At 46.3% G+C, this 19,582-nt stretch overlaps 1 protein-coding gene across 3 annotated transcripts in view; it reads right to left on the bottom strand.

Moving 5' to 3' along the window:
* Window positions 1-14: 14 nt before the first annotated feature.
* Window positions 15-19,582, bottom strand: part of LOC139389293 (K(lysine) acetyltransferase 6A) — a 51,462-nt gene continuing 31,894 nt past the window's right edge. For all 3 annotated transcript variants that reach the window (XM_071135892.1, XM_071135890.1, XM_071135893.1), the window contains exons 13-17: window positions 7,385-7,616; window positions 6,987-7,170; window positions 6,178-6,885; window positions 5,747-6,014; window positions 15-5,569 (exon numbers count right to left, since the gene is read on the bottom strand). In XM_071135892.1, the coding sequence (XP_070991993.1) occupies window positions 2,262-5,569; window positions 5,747-6,014; window positions 6,178-6,885; window positions 6,987-7,170; window positions 7,385-7,616 (4,700 nt within the window). In that variant the 3' untranslated portion in view covers window positions 15-2,261. The remainder of the gene's footprint in view (window positions 5,570-5,746; window positions 6,015-6,177; window positions 6,886-6,986; window positions 7,171-7,384; window positions 7,617-19,582) is intronic.

Here is a 19,582-nt window from a genome sequence, read left to right as displayed (position 1 = left end):
ATGGCTCAACATAATTTATTTTTGTTTTATGTTAAAATGTACAGAGTTCTTTGAAAGTACTTGCTAAGAAAGAAAAAACTAATAAATGGAAATACATACAGGGACTAAGTAGAGAGATCGAGGCAGCCGGGCGCTATCAACCTTCACAAGGCACCCAGCCAGCCCCATTCCTCTCTATATCTTGCGCTCTCTCTTAGCTTACAACGCACCATGTACAATTACAAAGGATACAAAAAGGGAAGCGATATAAACAGACAAATATACTGAGCTCATTTTTACATGCCTCTTAAATGTAAAGAAGTCGTCCTATTCACACACAAATAATCCAAACAAAATAACAGCTAAGTGACCTTTAGATATTTGTTTTTTCCTTTTGTTTTAAAATAGCATTAATATACTACACAAAGATAGAAAACTCTAGAGATGAGTGGAATGGAGAGGTTAAAGGCATCTTAAATTCACTAAAAGTGAGTGGTATTTTTTTTTTTTTTTTTTGAATTTCTTTATAATATTACCTCAAGAGTCAAGCTAAAAAATATGTATTGTTTTTGTTCCTGAAACAGAAGTGAAAAAAATGACAGTACCAATATCAACGTCAGAATTTCTTTATATTATAGAAAAAACATTCTCTACAATAGGTTCTAAAGTCAAAAAGAGTCAGCTTGTGTCATAAAAGAAAGCTGCCCAGTCTGATAAAATTCAGAGAAAATAAAACAAACAAACGAAAAACAATACACACAAATAATATATGAAACGTCAGGTCTGTAAGAAAAGTATCCTCATTTTGACTTAGAATACTGGAACACTGAGACAACTGGGTAAATTCTTAACCCACCCTCCCCATCCTAACACGGTAACCATCCAGATGTTTGCGTGTGTGGTGGGCGTACACAATGCACAGTATTTGGCATTGGCCACCTCTCTAGATGCTGATGGTCCATAGAGCTCAGACATCTCTACTAGTCAATGGGTTGTGCACGTTAGACTTGCACAGATTAACTGGTTAACAGAAAACACCCTTCAGAGAGGATGCCTGTCACTAACACTTAACGAAGCAGCTCAGCTGATTTCCAACAGCGGATGTTCCTTAAAGCAGTGAGTTTGACCTCAAATCTCTGTGTATTTGTTTATTCCATGGAAGGTAAACTGCATGGGGCTGACAGATGTACACCATCAATGGAGTAAAAAGGCCTAATAGCCTTTTATGGAGTGTGATGAAAAACGTGTGAATGCTGCAATGGGAGACTGGTGGACTGTGATGTGAATCAACAGGAAGTACCAGAACATTTACACCTAATCATTTCAGAACAAACAGCTACAGCATCCTGTGGGTGATGCTGAGATTACTACTGGTTTATTTATTTATGGACAGACTAATGGACCCCTCGTCTCTGCTCCATCAATGTATTCCTCTGTTCTGCCCTGATACACACCGTCTCACCTGGAAGACCCTCCACACTTGTTACTCTGTTGTTCTCCAATGAGGCCCCACTTCTACTCATATCTGAGACAAATGCCACGGCTCACCGTGTGTGTGAGAACGTGTCGGAGCTAGAGGGTGAACCACCATTCCAGTATGCCACGATCAAAGCATAGACAGGTTGGACTGCACACAAGTTCTTTTCAACAGCTGTCAAAATAAAAACAAAAGTATTCAAAATAATAATACAATTAAAAAAACAAGTCCATCTACAATTATAATCATAGTCTCTTTTTTAAAGGTAAGGCTTCCTATTTCAATTAAAAGATTGTGTGCATGGTTTCATATATTTAGTTAACCACTTTTTTTTCCTTTCTCAGTTTTGACAATGTAAGGTCCTCCAAAGTCCATCTTCCTCTTCCACCTCCTCCACTCTCTGCCAGGTAAACAGTGGAGAGGAGCTCTTCCGTTAGCGTAGAAACTGTGCCAGAGGAGCATGTCGTTTAGGTCTGACTAGACTAGAGCAGTCTGCCATACAGTACCAGGGGACCATTTAGCCGTGATGTATTGCCCCAGCTCTGCCAGCTCACTCCCTACACAGCCAGCTTGGGGGGGAAATGTGTCCAACTGAATGGAACAAAATGACAACATACAAAACAGAAAAACATAGTCCTCCCTCTCTTTGTGCTCGCTCGGGCTTTGGAGAGGGTGGATACAACAGTAAGTCATTCAGTAAAGAGAGGCAGAGTCCCTCCCTCCATCAGCGAGTGTCAGGTCAGGTTGGAGAGTGTTCCTCCCATCTCCGTCTCTAGAGCTGCGGTGTTGTTCTTCGGTGCTCTGCTCATCTGCTCATGTAAGGCGACTGTTTGGGGACGCCGGCGTAGCTGTGGTGGGTGGGGCCCGTGTACATCATGTTGCCGTGGTGATTGGGCTGCATAGGCTGCTGTGGGTACCCCTGTCCCCCCATCATGCCCATCTGCATCTGCATGGGGTACTGGGTGGGCTGGTTCATGTAAGGGGGGTTCCCATGGTAACCACTGTTCATCATGGGCTGTGGCATGCGGTAGCCTGCCGACATGGCGTTCAGCTGGTTCATGTTCATGGTGTTGTAGCCGGCCGGCGTGGGCATGAGGTTGGGCATCATGCCACGCTGCACAGCCAGGGTGCGGGGCGAGCCCTGCATGGCCACGGCCCCAGAGCTGCGTCCGTACAGTTGCTGCTGGTGCGGGGAGGGAGCGGGGGCCAGCTGGGCCTTGGAGCGGATGGAGATGTGGCCCTTCACCGTGGCCATTTGGCCCTGCAGCCGCTGGGTGTGGGGCGGAGGAGGCAGGCCGATGTTGCTGGAGGGCATGTTGCACTGCAGCTGCAGGGAGCCCAGGTTCATGGAGCCAGAGCTCAGTTGGGGAGGGGGGGTCATGGTGGCCTGGCCCTGGGCTAAGGGAGGGAGTGGGGAGGGGGAGAGCTGGGCCAGCCCGGGGTTAGACAGAGAAACACTGGTGGCGTAAGATGTGACAGAGGCCGAGTGAGAGTAGGGCATGGCGTGGGGGTCCATGATGGTGTTGGTGAGCTGCTGCAGCTTAGCCAGGCTGAACGTGGCCGAGGGCTGGGGGTAACCCCCTGCACCAAAGTCCTGGCCCATCCTCTCATACAGGCTGCGGCCCCCTCCCTGGGAGGCACTCTCTGGGATCTCCATGATCATAGGCGTGGAGCCAAAGCCGTTCCCCATACTGCACTGGGACAGAGGTTGCTGCTGCTGGGGCGGGTGGGGGGTTGGAGGGGCCGAGGGCGGGGGGTGGGGAGCCTGCTGCTGCTGCTGCTGCTGAGGGGGCTGATGCTGCACCTTTTTCTGGGACTGCTGGCTGGCGCTGGGCAGCCTCTCGATCACACAGCTCTGAGGGGACTTGATGCCTTGGTGGGTGTTGGCAGATGGGGGACGGGGTGGCGGTGGGGGCACGCTGTTGTTGCCACCATTGTTGCCTCCCGGCCCGTTATTGAGCCCTGGTCCAGTTTGTTGGATGAGACTGCAGCTGCCCATGGCGAGCTGTGATGTCACTGCGCCGCTGGAAGACGTGAGACAGGGCGCCGGGACAAAGGAGCAGCTGCTGCCCTGTGAGGAGGGTGTGACCGAGCTGGAGGAAGAGGAGCCCGTCGATGACGAGGAAGAGGCAGCCACAGCCACCGCCGCATGGTTACTGCCGTTGTTCCCTCCCCCATTGCCCCCGCCGCCCATGGTGGAGTCGTAGCTGCTGGGATTGTCGTAGTTCTCTGTGGTGCTCTCGATGCTGCCCAGGTCACTGAAGCCACTGTCCACCACCTGCTGGGAGTGGTCAGACACCGACGGAACGTCCATCATGGGACTGGTCTCCATGTTCTGCTGGGATGGGGCCGACAAGGAACTGGGGTGTTCAGGAGTGATCTGGGTGTACCCTCCTCCCGTTGCCCCTGTTCCCCCAGTAGGGCCTGGTGTGCCCCCTCTTTGCTGCCCCAGCCCAGATTCCATCATGCCTGCTGGGCTGTTGATGGAGCGGACTGACTGGCTGGGTAAGGGGGGCATGGGGGGGTTAGTGTGGGGCAGGGGGCTGCTGTGCTGGGAGGTTCCACACTCCTCCACCAGGGCAAGGTGGGTAGTCTCCTCCTCGGCCTCCCCGGCATGGCTGTAGCTCTGTAGGGTGCGGCAGGCGGCCAGCGTCTCTTCACAGTCCTGGTAGGCTCCGTGGGAGACCCCGTGGCTCTCTGGCTCCTCGTCCTGGGCCTCTCCCTGGGTCAGAGACTGGACAGCCTGCACCGTCTCCAAGTCCAGCTCGTTGCTGTGGTGGTGCTGACCATGGTGGGACCCGTGGTGGTGGCTCAGCTCCTCCTTGAAGGAGTCGGGGTGCTGGTGAGGGTGCTGGGGCTCCATCAGCAGCGTGACAGTCTTGTCCTCAGGGTGCAGAAGCTGCAGCTCCAGGGGCTCAGAGGGGACTGAGATGGCCGTCACCGTTTCCACCGCCGCGGCCGCTGCTGCTGACTCCTCTGCCTCCCGCCGCCTTCTCTCGTCCTGTGCCGCGTCCAGAGGCCGGCATTTCACCTCCTGCAGCTCGTCCGCCTCTTCGTCCTCCTCTTCGTCCTCCTCCTGCTTGCTGACGTAGGAGTCTCTGGCCTGCACACTGCCCTGCATGTCTAAAAAACCTTCCCCGCCCTGGGGTTCTTCTTTGACGGGAGGAGAGCAGGCGGGGGAGGTAGTTTCTTCCTCGTCGTCTTCATCCTCTTCCTCAGAGTCCTGGCTCTTCCGCTTTTTGTTGTTGCTCTTGTCCTCCAGGTGTCCGTCTCCTTCATCGTCTGCATCGTGGTCATCGCTGCGTCTGCTGCCTGAGCCCGGCGTGGCCGCAGTCCTTCTGCTGCTGGTGCCCAGGGTGGCACACTCTTCATCCTCCCTCTCCTCGTCTTCCTCATCCCTGTCGGCCATGACTCTGTCCGTGTCTGGTCTACTGGGCTGGGGAGCCCTGGGGCCTCCGGTAGAGGACGGAGAGAGCAGGGAACGGGACGGTGGATGGCTGAGCTTGTCCTCTACCCAGCCCCTCGCTGTCTCCTCCTCCTCTTCTGGCTCTGAGACAGTGGGCTGCTTTGGGACTGGTTGTTGTCGCAGGGCTGGGTTTTTGGGCGGTCTCCCCCGCCTCTTGGGGATTCTCTGCTCCACGGGCTTGGGGAGGTAGTCATCCTCTTCATCAGAGTCTTTGTGTTTGTCGTTGTCGGTAGCTGTGGCTCTGGAGGCCCTCTTGCATGCTCGGTCCTCTAGCTGCTGGAGGGGCTTGTCTAGCTGCTGCACCCCTCCCAGACCCAGCCTCTGTCTCTCTGCCTCCTGCCTCTCGGCCTCCTCCTGGGCCCGCTGTAGGTACCAGCTCTGGGGCTTGCGGCCCGGCTTCATCTTGATCTTGGGGGGTGGAGGGTCCCCTGAGTTGGTCAGGCTAGTGTCCCCTGCATTCGGCTTTGCCCCGCTGCCAGGGGGAATGCCCGGCTGTTTCGTACAGTGCAGGGGCTTACGGGGCTTGCCCTTGGGCCAGCCTTTCTTCTTCTTGACGGGGGTCTCTGGGTTGGCCACCGGGGTCTCTGCTGAGACCGTGGGCTCTGGGTTCCGTAGGAAGGACGCTGGCTTCAGAACAGGAGTGGGTTCTGTACAAGAACAGAGAATGGGAGAGAAATCCATTGTTACACATGCATATCTACTCAAGCAAGTACTGTATATCAATGCCTAGCTAACATACAGCTCTGCTCCAACATGTACTATACACCAACACCTTGGTATATAAATAACCGCTCTGTTAGCCCTAAGGACTCCTATGGCCTCACCATCCTCCTCTGACTCTGTGAGGTTGGCTCGTTGGGCTCTCTTGGGCGGTGTCTCTGTGTGTCGTAGGGCGGAGCGGGCCGGGGGGTAACACCTCAGGGGGTGTCCCAGGGGACTCTCCTCCTCCAGCCGGGGCATGGGCCTCTCAGAGTCAGAGTCTACGAAGGGCTCGTCCAGCACCTCGGTGGTTTCAGAGATGGTCTCTGTCACCACGCTGCTGTGGGCGTGGCTGTGGCTGCGCTGACGCATGCGCCTCTTCCTCAACGGCTTCTGTGGAGACATGGGAACAGCTATTGAAATATAATACAGACATTTTTTGGCAAACAAGCAGTAAGTAGTAACAAATAATCTTGCAAATGTTTCTTTAGAGGTTCCTACTATCTCATCATTTCAAGTGACCTGTATCAAGAAGAACTTTATTCTTTCCATTCACCTTGCACTTGAGCCCCAGGGTGGGCTTTGTGAGGATGGGTGGGGAGTGAGTCCCCCTCTCCTCGTCATCATCATCTTCATCCTCCTCCTCCTCCTCTTCCTCGCTGCTTTCACTGAAGCAGCTCCGTCTGACTGGAGGCGGGTCGCTGAGCCTGGGCGCCAGGGGCAGCTGGGGCAAGGTTTCTCCGGGACCCTCACTCAGCCTGCGCTTGGGGCCCTTCTTCTTCCTGGGAGGGCGCCCTCTGCTGCGTGGGGGAGGGACAGCAGGGTGCCTGCCAAGCATCTCTAGGGGCCTGAAGGTACCTGTAGAATCAGCCAGATGTCTGTCTAAAGAGAACAGGGAGGGTGGGCTGCTGCCAGAGGTGGAGCTGATTTTAGTGCCCTCAGCCCTGTCCTCCTCCTCATCGAAATCCTGCACCTCCAACCGTATCTTTGGAGGTCGTCCCGGTCCCGGCCTCCTCTCAGTCCGTGGCCCGTCCTTCACCTTGCCCCAAGGCCAGTTCTTGGGTGGGCGGCCCCTGCCCCTGCGCTCTCCGTTGGCGGGGGGAGGGGACCGGTGGTCGGGGACGGGCGGGGGACAGCGGACTGGGGAGGAGGCCGGAGAGCTTTGGCTGGTGGGGAACCCCGGGAAGCACTTTATCATCTCCTCCTCTTCCTCTTCTCCTCGGACCAGCCAGGGGAGTGGAGACACTTTGTGGCTAGGCTTGATCTGTAAAATATTAACTAAATTTACCTCTAATCCATTCAAGTCATTGTTGTAATGTCATTCATCTGAAATAAAAAAATATACTGAAGCATTATTTTATGCACCTCCTTGCAGGTATCCTCTCCTTCCTCCTCCTCCTCCTCCTCCTCGCCCTCTGAAACCACAGTGTTGGTGACGATGACGGGGGTCCAGCGGAGACAGTCCGGATCCACCTCTAGCAGCCGGGGCCTGGCGGTGAGACAAGCCATGTGGCTGGACACCAGCTTCTCCTTACGCACCAGGACTAGCCTACAGGGGGACAGAGACAGTTTGGTTAACTCTACAGGGAGGGAAGAACTACTCTGAACAAATGACGGCTGCCAAACAGACGCGTTCTATGCTGTAGAATCGTCACGCCAGCTTTCAATGGGCTTGTAGTTTAGCAGGTTGTTGCTAATTTCTGCATCGTTAAATTTGTGTCATCATGATTATGCCTCTGAGTGTGTGTGTGAGAGTTTCTCACCGCTCCCCTCTCTGCTCCAGCATGTTGAGGTGGTGCAGCGTGGCAGTGATATCCTGGGGGCAGATGCCAGTGATCTTGCTGAGGCGTCGGATGGTGAGCTGGCGGTCGCGGACCTCATGGAGACACTCCAGCACCACGCTGCGCCAGTAGGCCATGTATGACAGACGACCCAGGTCTGACAGGGGCTTCTCTGGGGAGCCGGGCTGGCCCTCCTGCTTGGACAGCAGGTAGCCTGGAAGGGAAGGGGGAGGGGTGAGAACAAGATCAATGTTAAAATCGGTAGACTATACAAGGTCAATTGACATTGGTGTATACAATTCAGCCTATGACTGTTGGTGTATAAAATTCAGCCTATGACTGTTGGTGTATCCAATTCAGCCTATGACTGTTGGTGTATCCAATTCAGCCTATGACTGTTGGTGTATCCAATTGAGCCTATGACTGTTGGTGTATCCAATTGAGCCTATGACTGTTGGTGTATACAATTCAGTCTGACTGTTGGTGTATACAATTCAGTCTGACTGCTGGTTTATACAATTCAGCCTATGACTGCTGGTGTATACAATTCAGTCTGACTGTTGGTGTATACAATTCCGTCCGACTGCTGGTGTATACAATTCAGTCTGACTGCTGGCGTATACAATTCAGTCTGACTGCTGGCGTATACAATTCAGTCTGACTGCTGGTGTATACAATTCAGTCTGACTGCTGGTGTATACAATTCAGTCTGACTGTTGGTGTATACAATTCAGCCTATGACTGTTTGTATATACAATTCAGCCTATGACTGTTTGTATATACAATTCAGTCTGACTTCTGGTGTATACAATTCAGTCTGACTGTTGGTGTATACAATTCAGTCTGACTGTTGGTGTATAAAATTCAGCCTAGGACTGTTGGTGTATACAATTCAGTCTGACTGCTGGTGTATACAATTCAGTCTGACTGTTGGTGTATACAATTCAGCCTGACTGCTGGTGTATACAATTCAGTCTGACTGCTGGTGTATACAATTCAGCCTGACTGCTGGTGTATACAATTCAGTCTGACTGCTGGTGTATACAATTCAGCCTATGACTGTTTGTATATACACAATTCAGTCTGACTGCTGGTGTATACAATTCAGGCTGACTGTTAGTGTATAGAATTCAGCCTAGGACTGTTTGTATATACAATTCAGTCTGACTGCTGGTGTATACAATTCAGCCTAGGACTGTTGGTGTATACAATATAGCCTATGAATCTTGGTGTATCCAATTCAGCCTATGACTGTTGGTGTATACAATTCAGCCTGACTGCTGGTGTATACAATTCAGTCTGACTGCCGGTTTATACAATTCAGCCTATGACTGTTGGTGTATACAATTCAGCCTGACTGCTGGCGTATACAATTAAGTCTGACTGTTGGTGTATACAATTCAGCCTAGGACTGTTGGTGTATACAATTCAGTCTGACTGTTGGTGTATACAATTCAGTCTGACTGTTGGTGTATACAATTCCGTCAGACTGCTGGTGTATACAATTCAGTCAGACTGCTGGTGTATACAATTCAGTCAGACTGCTGGTGTATACAATTCAGTCAGACTGTTGGTGTATACAATTCAGCCTATGACTGTTGGTATATACAATTCAGTCTGACTGTTGGTGTATACAATTCAGCCTAGGATTGTTGGTGTATACAATTCAGTCTGACTGTTGGTGTATACAATTCAGTCTGACTGCTGGCGTATACAATTCAGTCTGACTGCTGGTGTGTATACAATTCAGTCTGACTGCTGGTGTATACAATTCAGTCTGACTGCTGGCGTATACAATTCAGTCTGACTGCTGGTGTATACAATTCAGCCTGACTGCTGGTGAATACAATTCAGCCTATGACTGTTTGTATATACAATTCAGTCTGACTGCTGGTGTATACAATTCAGTCTGACTGCTGGTGTATACAATTCAGTCTGACTGCTGGTGTATACAATTCAGTCTGACTGCTGGTGTATACAATTCAGTCTGACTGCTGGTGTATACAATTCAGTCTGACTGTTGGTGTATACAATTCAGCCTGACTGCTGGTGTATACAATTCAGTCTGACTGCTGGTGTATACAATTCAGCCTGACTGCTGGTGTATACAATTCAGCCTGACTGCTGGTGTATACAATTCAGTCTGACTGTTGGTGTATACAATTCAGTCTGACTGTTGGTATATACAATTCAGTCTGACTGTTGGTGTATACAATTCAGTCTGACTGTTGGTGTATACAATTCAGTCTGACTGCTGGTGTATACAATTCAGCCTGACTGCTGGTGTATACAATTCAGTCTGACTGTTGGTGTATACAATTCAGCCTATGACTGTTTGTATATACAATTCAGCCTATGACTGTTTGTATATACAATTCAGTCTGACTTCTGGTGTATACAATTCAGTCTGACTGTTGGTGTATACAATTCAGTCTGACTGTTGGTGTATAAAATTCAGCCTAGGACTGTTGGTGTATACAATTCAGTCTGACTGCTGGTGTATACAATTCAGTCTGACTGTTGGTGTATACAATTCAGCCTGACTGCTGGTGTATACAATTCAGTCTGACTGTTGGTGTATACAATTCCGTCAGACTGCTGGTGTATACAATTCAGTCAGACTGCTGGTGTATACAATTCAGTCAGACTGCTGGTGTATACAATTCAGTCTGACTGCTGGCGTATACAATTCAGTCTGACTGTTGGTGTATACAATTCAGTCTGACTGCTGGTGTATACAATTCAGCCTATGACTGTTTGTATATACAATTCAGCCTATGACTGTTTGTATATACAATTCAGTCTGACTGCTGGTGTATACAATTCAGTCTGACTGTTGGTGTATACAATTCAGCCTGACTGCTGGTGTATACAATTCAGTCTGACTGCTGGTGTATACAATTCAGTCAGACTGCTGGTGTATACAATTCAGTCTGACTGCTGGCGTATACAATTCAGCCTGACTGCTGGTGTATACAATTCAGTCTGACTGTTGGTGTATACAATTCAGCCTATGACTGTTTGTATATACAATTCAGCCTATGACTGTTTGTATATACAATTCAGTCTGACTGCTGGTGTATACAATTCAGGCTGACTGTTAGTGTATAGAATTCAGCCTAGGACTGTTTGTATATACAATTCAGTCTGACTGCTGGTGTATACAATTCAGCCTAGGACTGTTGGTGTATACAATATAGCCTATGACTGTTGGTGTATCCAATTCAGCCTATGACTGTTGGTGTATACAATTCAGCCTGACTGCTGGCGTATACAATTCAGTATGACTGCTGGCGTATACAATTAAGTCTGACTGCTGATGTATACAATTCAGTCTGACTGCCGGTTTATACAATTCAGCCTATGACTGTTGGTGTATACAATTCAGCCTGGCTGCTGGCGTATACAATTCAGTCTGACTGTTGGTGTATACAATTCAGCCTAGGACTGTTGGTGTATACAATTCAGTCAGACTGCTGGTGTATACAATTCAGTCAGACTGCTGGTGTATACAATTCAGTCAGACTGTTGGTGTATACAATTCAGCCTATGACTGTTGGTATATACAATTCAGTCTGACTGTTGGTGTATACAATTCAGCCTAGGATTGTTGGTGTATACAATTCAGTCTGACTGTTGGTGTATACAATTCAGTCTGACTGCTGGCGTATACAATTCAGTCTGACTGCTGGTGTGTATACAATTCAGTCTGACTGCTGGTGTATACAATTCAGTCTGACTGCTGGTGTAAACAATTCAGCCTATGACTGTTTGTATATACAATTCAGTCTGACTGCTGGTGTATACAATTCAGTCTGACTGCTGGTGTATACAATTCAGCCTGACTGCTGGTGAATACAATTCAGCCTATGACTGTTTGTATATACAATTCAGTCTGACTGCTGGTGTATACAAGTCAGTCTGACTGCTGGTGTATACAATTCAGTCTGACTGCTGGTGTATACAATTCAGTCTGACTGCTGGTGTATACAATTCAGTCTGACTGCTGGTGTATACAATTCAGTCTGACTGTTGGTGTATACAATTCAGCCTGACTGCTGGTGTATACAATTCAGTCTGACTGCTGGTGTATACAATTCAGCCTGACTGCTGGTGTATACAATTCAGTCTGACTGTTGGTGTATACAATTCAGTCTGACTGTTGGTGTATACAATTCAGTCTGACTGTTGGTGTATACAATTCAGTCTGACTGTTGGTGTATACAATTCAGTCTGACTGCTGGTGTATACAATTCAGCCTGACTGCTGGTGTATACAATTCAGCCTGACTGCTGGTGTATACAATTCAGTCTGACTGTTGGTGTATACAATTCAGTCTGACTGTTGGTGTATACAATTCAGCCTGACTGCTGGTGAATACAATTCAGCCTATGACTGTTTGTATATACAATTCAGTCTGACTGCTGGCGTATACAATTCAGTCTGACTGCTGGTGTATACAATTCAGTTTGACTGCTGGCGTATACAATTCAGTCTGACTGCTGGTGTATACAATTCAGTCTGACTGCTGGCGTATACAATTCAGTCTGACTGCTGGTGTATACAATTCAGTCTGACTGCTGGTGTAAACAATTCAGCCTATGACTGTTTGTATATACAATTCAGTCTGACTGCTGGTGTATACAATTCAGCCTAGGACTGTTTGTATATACAATTCAGTCTGACTGCTGGTGTATACAATTCAGTCTGACTGCTGGTGTATACAATTCAGTCTGACTGCTGATGTATACAATTCAGTCTGACTGCCGGTTTTTACAATTCAGCCTATGACTGTTGGTGTATACAATTCAGCCTGGCTGCTGGCGTATACAATTCAGTCTGACTGTTGGTGTATACAATTCAGCCTAGGACTGTTGGTGTATACAATTCAGTCTGACTGTTGGTGTATACAATTTCGTCAGACTGCTGGTGTATACAATTCAGTCAGACTGCTGGTGTATACAATTCAGTCAGACTGCTGGTGTATACAATTCAGTCAGACTGTTGGTGTATACAATTCAGCCTATGACTGTTGGTATATACAATTCAGTCTGACTGTTGGTGTATACAATTCAGCCTAGGATTGTTGGTGTATACAATTCAGTCTGACTGTTGGTGTATACAATTCAGTCTGACTGCTGGCGTATACAATTCAGTCTGACTGCTGGTGTGTATACAATTCAGTCTGACTGCTGGTGTATACAATTCAGTCTGACTGCTGGTGTAAACAATTCAGCCTATGACTGCTTGTATATACAATTCAGCCTGACTGCTGGTGTATACAATTCAGTCTGACTGCTGGTGTATACAATTCAGCCTGACTGCTGGTGAATACAATTCAGCCTATGACTGTTTGTATATACAATTCAGTCTGACTGCTGGTGTATACAATTCAGTCTGACTGCTGGTGTATACAATTCAGTCTGACTGCTGGTGTATACAATTCAGTCTGACTGCTGGTGAATACAATTCAGCCTATGACTGTTTGTATATACAATTCAGTCTGACTGCTGGCGTATACAATTCAGTCTGACTGCTGGTGTATACAATTCAGTTTGACTGCTGGCGTATACAATTCAGTCTGACTGCTGGTGTATACAATTCAGTCTGACTGCTGGCGTATACAATTCAGTCTGACTGCTGGTGTATACAATTCAGTCTGACTGCTGGTGTAAACAATTCAGCCTATGACTGTTTGTATATACAATTCAGTCTGACTGCTGGTGTATACAATTCAGCCTAGGACTGTTTGTATATACAATTCAGTCTGACTGCTGGTGTATACAATTCAGTCTGACTGCTGGTGTATACAATTCAGTCTGACTGCTGATGTATACAATTCAGTCTGACTGCCGGTTTATACAATTCAGCCTATGACTGTTGGTGTATACAATTCAGCCTGGCTGCTGGCGTATACAATTCAGTCTGACTGTTGGTGTATACAATTCAGCCTAGGACTGTTGGTGTATACAATGCAGTCTGACTGTTGGTGTATACAATTCAGTCTGACTGCTGGTGTATACAATTCAGTCAGACTGCTGGTGTATACAATTCAGTCAGACTGCTGGTGTATACAATTCAGTCAGACTGTTGGTGTATACAATTCAGCCTATGACTGTTGGTATATACAATTCAGTCTGACTGTTGGTGTATACAATTCAGCCTAGGATTGTTGGTGTATACAATTCAGTCTGACTGTTGGTGTATACAATTCAGTCTGACTGCTGGTGTGTATACAATTCAGTCTGACTGCTGGTGTATACAATTCAGTCTGACTGCTGGTGTAAACAATTCAGCCTATGACTGTTTGTATATACAATTCAGTCTGACTGCTGGTGTATACAATTCAGTCTGACTGCTGGTGTATACAATTCAGCCGGACTGCTGGTGAATACAATTCAGCCTATGACTGTTTGTATATACAATTCAGTCTGACTGCTGGTGTATACAATTCAGTCTGACTGCTGGTGTATACAATTCAGTCTGACTGCTGGTGTATACAATTCAGTCTGACTGCTGGTGTATACAATTCAGTCTGACTGTTGGTGTATACAATTCAGCCTGACTGCTGGTGTATACAATTCAGTCTGACTGCTGGTGTATACAATTCAGCCTGACTGCTGGTGTATACAATTCAGTCTGACTGTTGGTGTATACAATTCAGTCTGACTGTTGGTGTATACAATTCAGTCTGACTGTTGGTGTATACAATTCAGTCTGACTGTTGGTGTATACAATTCAGTCTGACTGCTGGTGTATACAATTCAGTCTGACTGCTGGTGTATACAATTCAGCCTGACTGCTGGTGTATACAATTCAGTCTGACTGTTGGTGTATACAATTCAGTCTGACTGTTGGTGTATACAATTCAGCCTGACTGCTGGTGAATACAATTCAGCCTATGACTGTTTGTATATACAATTCAGTCTGACTGCTGGCGTATACAATTCAGTCTGACTGCTGGTGTATACAATTCAGTTTGACTGCTGGCGTATACAATTCAGTCTGACTGCTGGTGTATACAATTCAGTCTGACTGCTGGCGTATACAATTCAGTCTGACTGCTGGTGTATACAATTCAGTCTGACTGCTGGTGTAAACAATTCAGCCTATGACTGTTTGTATATACAATTCAGTCTGACTGCTGGTGTATACAATTCAGCCTAGGACTGTTTGTATATACAATTCAGTCTGACTGCTGGTGTATACAATTCAGTCTGACTGCTGGTGTATACAATTCAGTCTGAATGCTGGTGTATACAATTCAGTCTGACTGTTGGTGTATACAATTCAGACTGACTGCTGGTGTATACAATTCAGTCTGACTGCTGGCGTATACAATTCAGTCTGACTGCTGGTGTATACAATTTAGTCTGACTGTTGGTGTATACAATTCAGCCTAGGACTGTTGGTGTATACAATTCAGTCTGACTGTTGGTGTATACAATTCCGTCAGACTGCTGGTGTATACAATTCAGTCAGACTGCTGGTGTATACAATTCAGTCAGACTGCTGGTGTATACAATTCAGTCAGACTGTTGGTGTATACAATTCAGCCTATGACTGTTGGTATATACAATTCAGTCTGACTGTTGGTGTATACAATTCAGCCTAGGATTGTTGGTGTATACAATTCAGTCTGACTGTTGGTGTATACAATTCAGTCTGACTGCTGGCGTATACAATTCAGTCTGACTGCTGGTGTGTATACAATTCAGTCTGACTGCTGGTGTATACAATTCAGTCTGACTGCTGGTGTATACAATTCAGTCTGACTGCTGGTGTATACAATTCAGTCTGACTGTTGGTGTATACAATTCAGCCTGACTGCTGGTGTATACAATTCAGTCTGACTGCTGGTGTATACAATTCAGCCTGACTGCTGGTGTATACAATTCAGTCTGACTGTTGGTGTATACAATTCAGTCTGACTGTTGGTGTATACAATTCAGTCTGACTGTTGGTGTATACAATTCAGTCTGACTGTTGGTGTATACAATTCAGTCTGACTGCTGGTGTATACAATTCAGTCTGACTGCTGGTGTATACAATTCAGCCTGACTGCTGGTGTATACAATTCAGTCTGACTGTTGGTGTATACAATTCAGTCTGACTGTTGGTGTATACAATTCAGCCTGACTGCTGGTGAATACAATTCAGCCTATGACTGTTTGTATATACAATTCAGTCTGACTGCTGGCGTATACAATTCAGTCTGACTGCTGGTGTATACAATTCAGTTTGACTGCTGGCGTATACAATTCAGTCTGACTGCTGGTGTATACAATTCAGTCTGACTGCTGGCGTATACAATTCAGTCTGACTGCTGGTGTATACAATTCAGTCTGACTGCTGGTGTAAACAATTCAGCCTATGACTGTTTGTATATACAATTCAGTCTGACTGCTGGTGTATACAATTCAGCCTAGGACTGTTTGTATATACAATTCAGTCTGACTGCTGGTGTATACAATTCAGTCTGACTGCTGGTGTATACAATTCAGTCTGACTGCTGATGTATACAATTCAGTCTGACTGCCGGTTTTTACAATTCAGCCTATGACTGTTGGTGTATACAATTCAGCCTGGCTGCTGGCGTATACAATTCAGTCTGACTGTTGGTGTATACAATTCAGCCTAGGACTGTTGGTGTATACAATTCAGTCTGACTGTTGGTGTATACAATTCCGTCAGACTGCTGGTGTATACAATTCAGTCAGACTGCTGGTGTATACAATTCAGTCAGACTGCTGGTGTATACAATTCAGTCAGACTGTTGGTGTATACAATTCAGCCTATGACTGTTGGTATATACAATTCAGTCTGACTGTTGGTGTATACAATTCAGCCTAGGATTGTTGGTGTATACAATTCAGTCTGACTGTTGGTGTATACAATTCAGTCTGACTGCTGGCGTATACAATTCAGTCTGACTGCTGGTGTGTATACAATTCAGTCTGACTGCTGGTGTATACAATTCAGTCTGACTGCTGGTGTAAACAATTCAGCCTATGACTGTTTGTATATACAATTCAGTCTGACTGCTGGTGTATACAATTCAGTCTGACTGCTGGTGTATACAATTCAGCCTGACTGCTGGTGAATACAATTCAGCCTATGACTGTTTGTATATACAATTCAGTCTGACTGCTGGCGTATACAATTCAGTCTGACTGCTGGTGTATACAATTCAGTTTGACTGCTGGCGTATACAATTCAGTCTGACTGCTGGTGTATACAATTCAGTCTGACTGCTGGCGTATACAATTCAGTCTGACTGCTGGTGTATACAATTCAGTCTGACTGCTGGTGTAAACAATTCAGCCTATGACTGTTTGTATATACAATTCAGTCTGACTGCTGGTGTATACAATTCAGCCTAGGACTGTTTGTATATACAATTCAGTCTGACTGCTGGTGTATACAATTCAGTCTGACTGCTGGTGTATACAATTCAGTCTGACTGCTGATGTATACAATTCAGTCTGACTGCCGGTTTATACAATTCAGCCTATGACTGTTGGTGTATACAATTCAGCCTGGCTGCTGGCGTATACAATTCAGTCTGACTGTTGGTGTATACAATTCAGCCTAGGACTGTTGGTGTATACAATGCAGTCTGACTGTTGGTGTATACAATTCAGTCTGACTGCTGGTGTATACAATTCAGTCAGACTGCTGGTGTATACAATTCAGTCAGACTGCTGGTGTATACAATTCAGTCAGACTGTTGGTGTATACAATTCAGCCTATGACTGTTGGTATATACAATTCAGTCTGACTGTTGGTGTATACAATTCAGCCTAGGATTGTTGGTGTATACAATTCAGTCTGACTGTTGGTGTATACAATTCAGTCTGACTGCTGGCGTATACAATTCAGTCTGACTGCTGGTGTGTATACAATTCAGTCTGACTGCTGGTGTATACAATTCAGTCTGACTGCTGGTGTAAACAATTCAGCCTATGACTGTTTGTATATACAATTCAGTCTGACTGCTGGTGTATACAATTCAGTCTGACTGCTGGTGTATACAATTCAGCCGGACTGTTGGTGTATACAATTCAGCCTGACTGCTGGTGTATACAATTCAGTCTGACTGCTGGTGTATACAATTCAGCCTGACTGCTGGTGTATACAATTCAGTCTGACTGTTGGTGTATACAATTCAGTCTGACTGTTGGTGTATACAATTCAGTCTGACTGTTGGTGTATACAATTCAGTCTGACTGTTGGTGTATACAATTCAGTCTGACTGCTGGTGTATACAATTCAGTCTGACTGCTGGTGTATACAATTCAGCCTGACTGCTGGTGTATACAATTCAGTCTGACTGTTGGTGTATACAATTCAGTCTGACTGTTGGTGTATACAATTCAGCCTGACTGCTGGTGAATACAATTCAGCCTATGACTGTTTGTATATACAATTCAGTCTGACTGCTGGCGTATACAATTCAGTCTGACTGCTGGTGTATACAATTCAGTTTGACTGCTGGCGTATACAATTCAGTCTGACTGCTGGTGTATACAATTCAGTCTGACTGCTGGCGTATACAATTCAGTCTGACTGCTGGTGTATACAATTCAGTCTGACTGCTGGTGTAAACAATTCAGCCTATGACTGTTTGTATATACAATTCAGTCTGACTGCTGGTGTATACAATTCAGCCTAGGACTGTTTGTATATACAATTCAGTCTGACTGCTGGTGTATACAATTCAGTCTGACTGCTGGTGTATACAATTCAGTCTGACTGCTGGTGTATACAATTCAGTCTGACTGTTGGTGTATACAATTCAGACTGACTGCTGGTGTATACAATTCAGTCTGACTGCTGGCGTATACAATTCAGTCTGACTGCTGGTGTATACAATTCAGTCAGACTGATGGTGTATACAATTCAGTCAGACTGTTGGTGTATACAATTCAGCCTATGACTGTTGGTATATACAATTTAGTCTGACTGTTGGTGTATACAATTCAGCCTAGGACTGTTGGTGTATACAATTCAGTCTGACTGTTGGTGTATACAATTCAGTCTGACTGTTGGTGTATACAATTCCGTCAGACTGCTGGTGTATACAATTCAGTCAGACTGCTGGTGTATACAATTCAGTCAGACTGATGGTGTATACAATTCAGTCAGACTGTTGGTGTATACAATTCAGCCTATGACTGTTGGTATATACAATTCAGTCTGACTGTTGGTGTATACAATTCAGCCTAGGATTGTTGGTGTATACAATTCAGTCTGACTGTTGGTGTATACAATTCAGTCTGACTGCTGGCGTATACAATTCAGTCTGACTGCTGGTGTGTATACAATTCAGTCTGACTGCTGGTGTATACAATTCAGTCTGACTGCTGGTGTAAACAATTCAGCCTATGACTGTTTGTATATACAATTCAGTCTGACTGCTGGTGTATACAATTCAGTCTGACTGCTGGTGTATACAATTCAGCCTGACTGCTGGTGAATACAATTCAGCCTATGACTGTTTGTATATACAATTCAGTCTGACTGCTGGTGTATACAATTCAGTCTGACTGCTGGTGTATACAATTCAGTCTGACTGCTGGTGTATACAATTCAGTCTGACTGCTGGTGTATACAATTCAGTCTGACTGCTGGTGTATACAATTCAGTCTGACTGTTGGTGTATACAATTCAGCCTGACTGCTGGTGTATACAATTCAGTCTGACTGCTGGTGTATACAATTCAGCCTGACTGCTGGTGTATACAATTCAGTCTGACTGTTGGTGTATACAATTCAGTCTGACTGTTGGTGTATACAATTCAGTCTGACTGTTGGTGTATACAATTCAGTCTGACTGTTGGTGTATACAATTCAGTCTGACTGCTGGTGTATACAATTCAGTCTGACTGCTGGTGTATACAATTCAGCCTGACTGCTGGTGTATACAATTCAGTCTGACTGTTGGTGTATACAATTCAGTCTGACTGTTGGTGTATACAATTCAGCCTGACTGCTGGTGAATACAATTCAGCCTATGACTGTTTGTATATACAATTCAGTCTGACTGCTGGCGTATACAATTCAGTCTGACTGCTGGTGTATACAATTCAGTTTGACTGCTGGCGTATACAATTCAGTCTGACTGCTGGTGTATACAATTCAGTCTGACTGCTGGCGTATACAATTCAGTCTGACTGCT

Source organism: Oncorhynchus clarkii, chromosome 30, assembly GCF_045791955.1.
Source record: "Oncorhynchus clarkii lewisi isolate Uvic-CL-2024 chromosome 30, UVic_Ocla_1.0, whole genome shotgun sequence".
NCBI lineage: Eukaryota > Metazoa > Chordata > Actinopteri > Salmoniformes > Salmonidae > Oncorhynchus > Oncorhynchus clarkii.
This window is presented reverse-complemented; position numbering and strand designations above follow the sequence as displayed.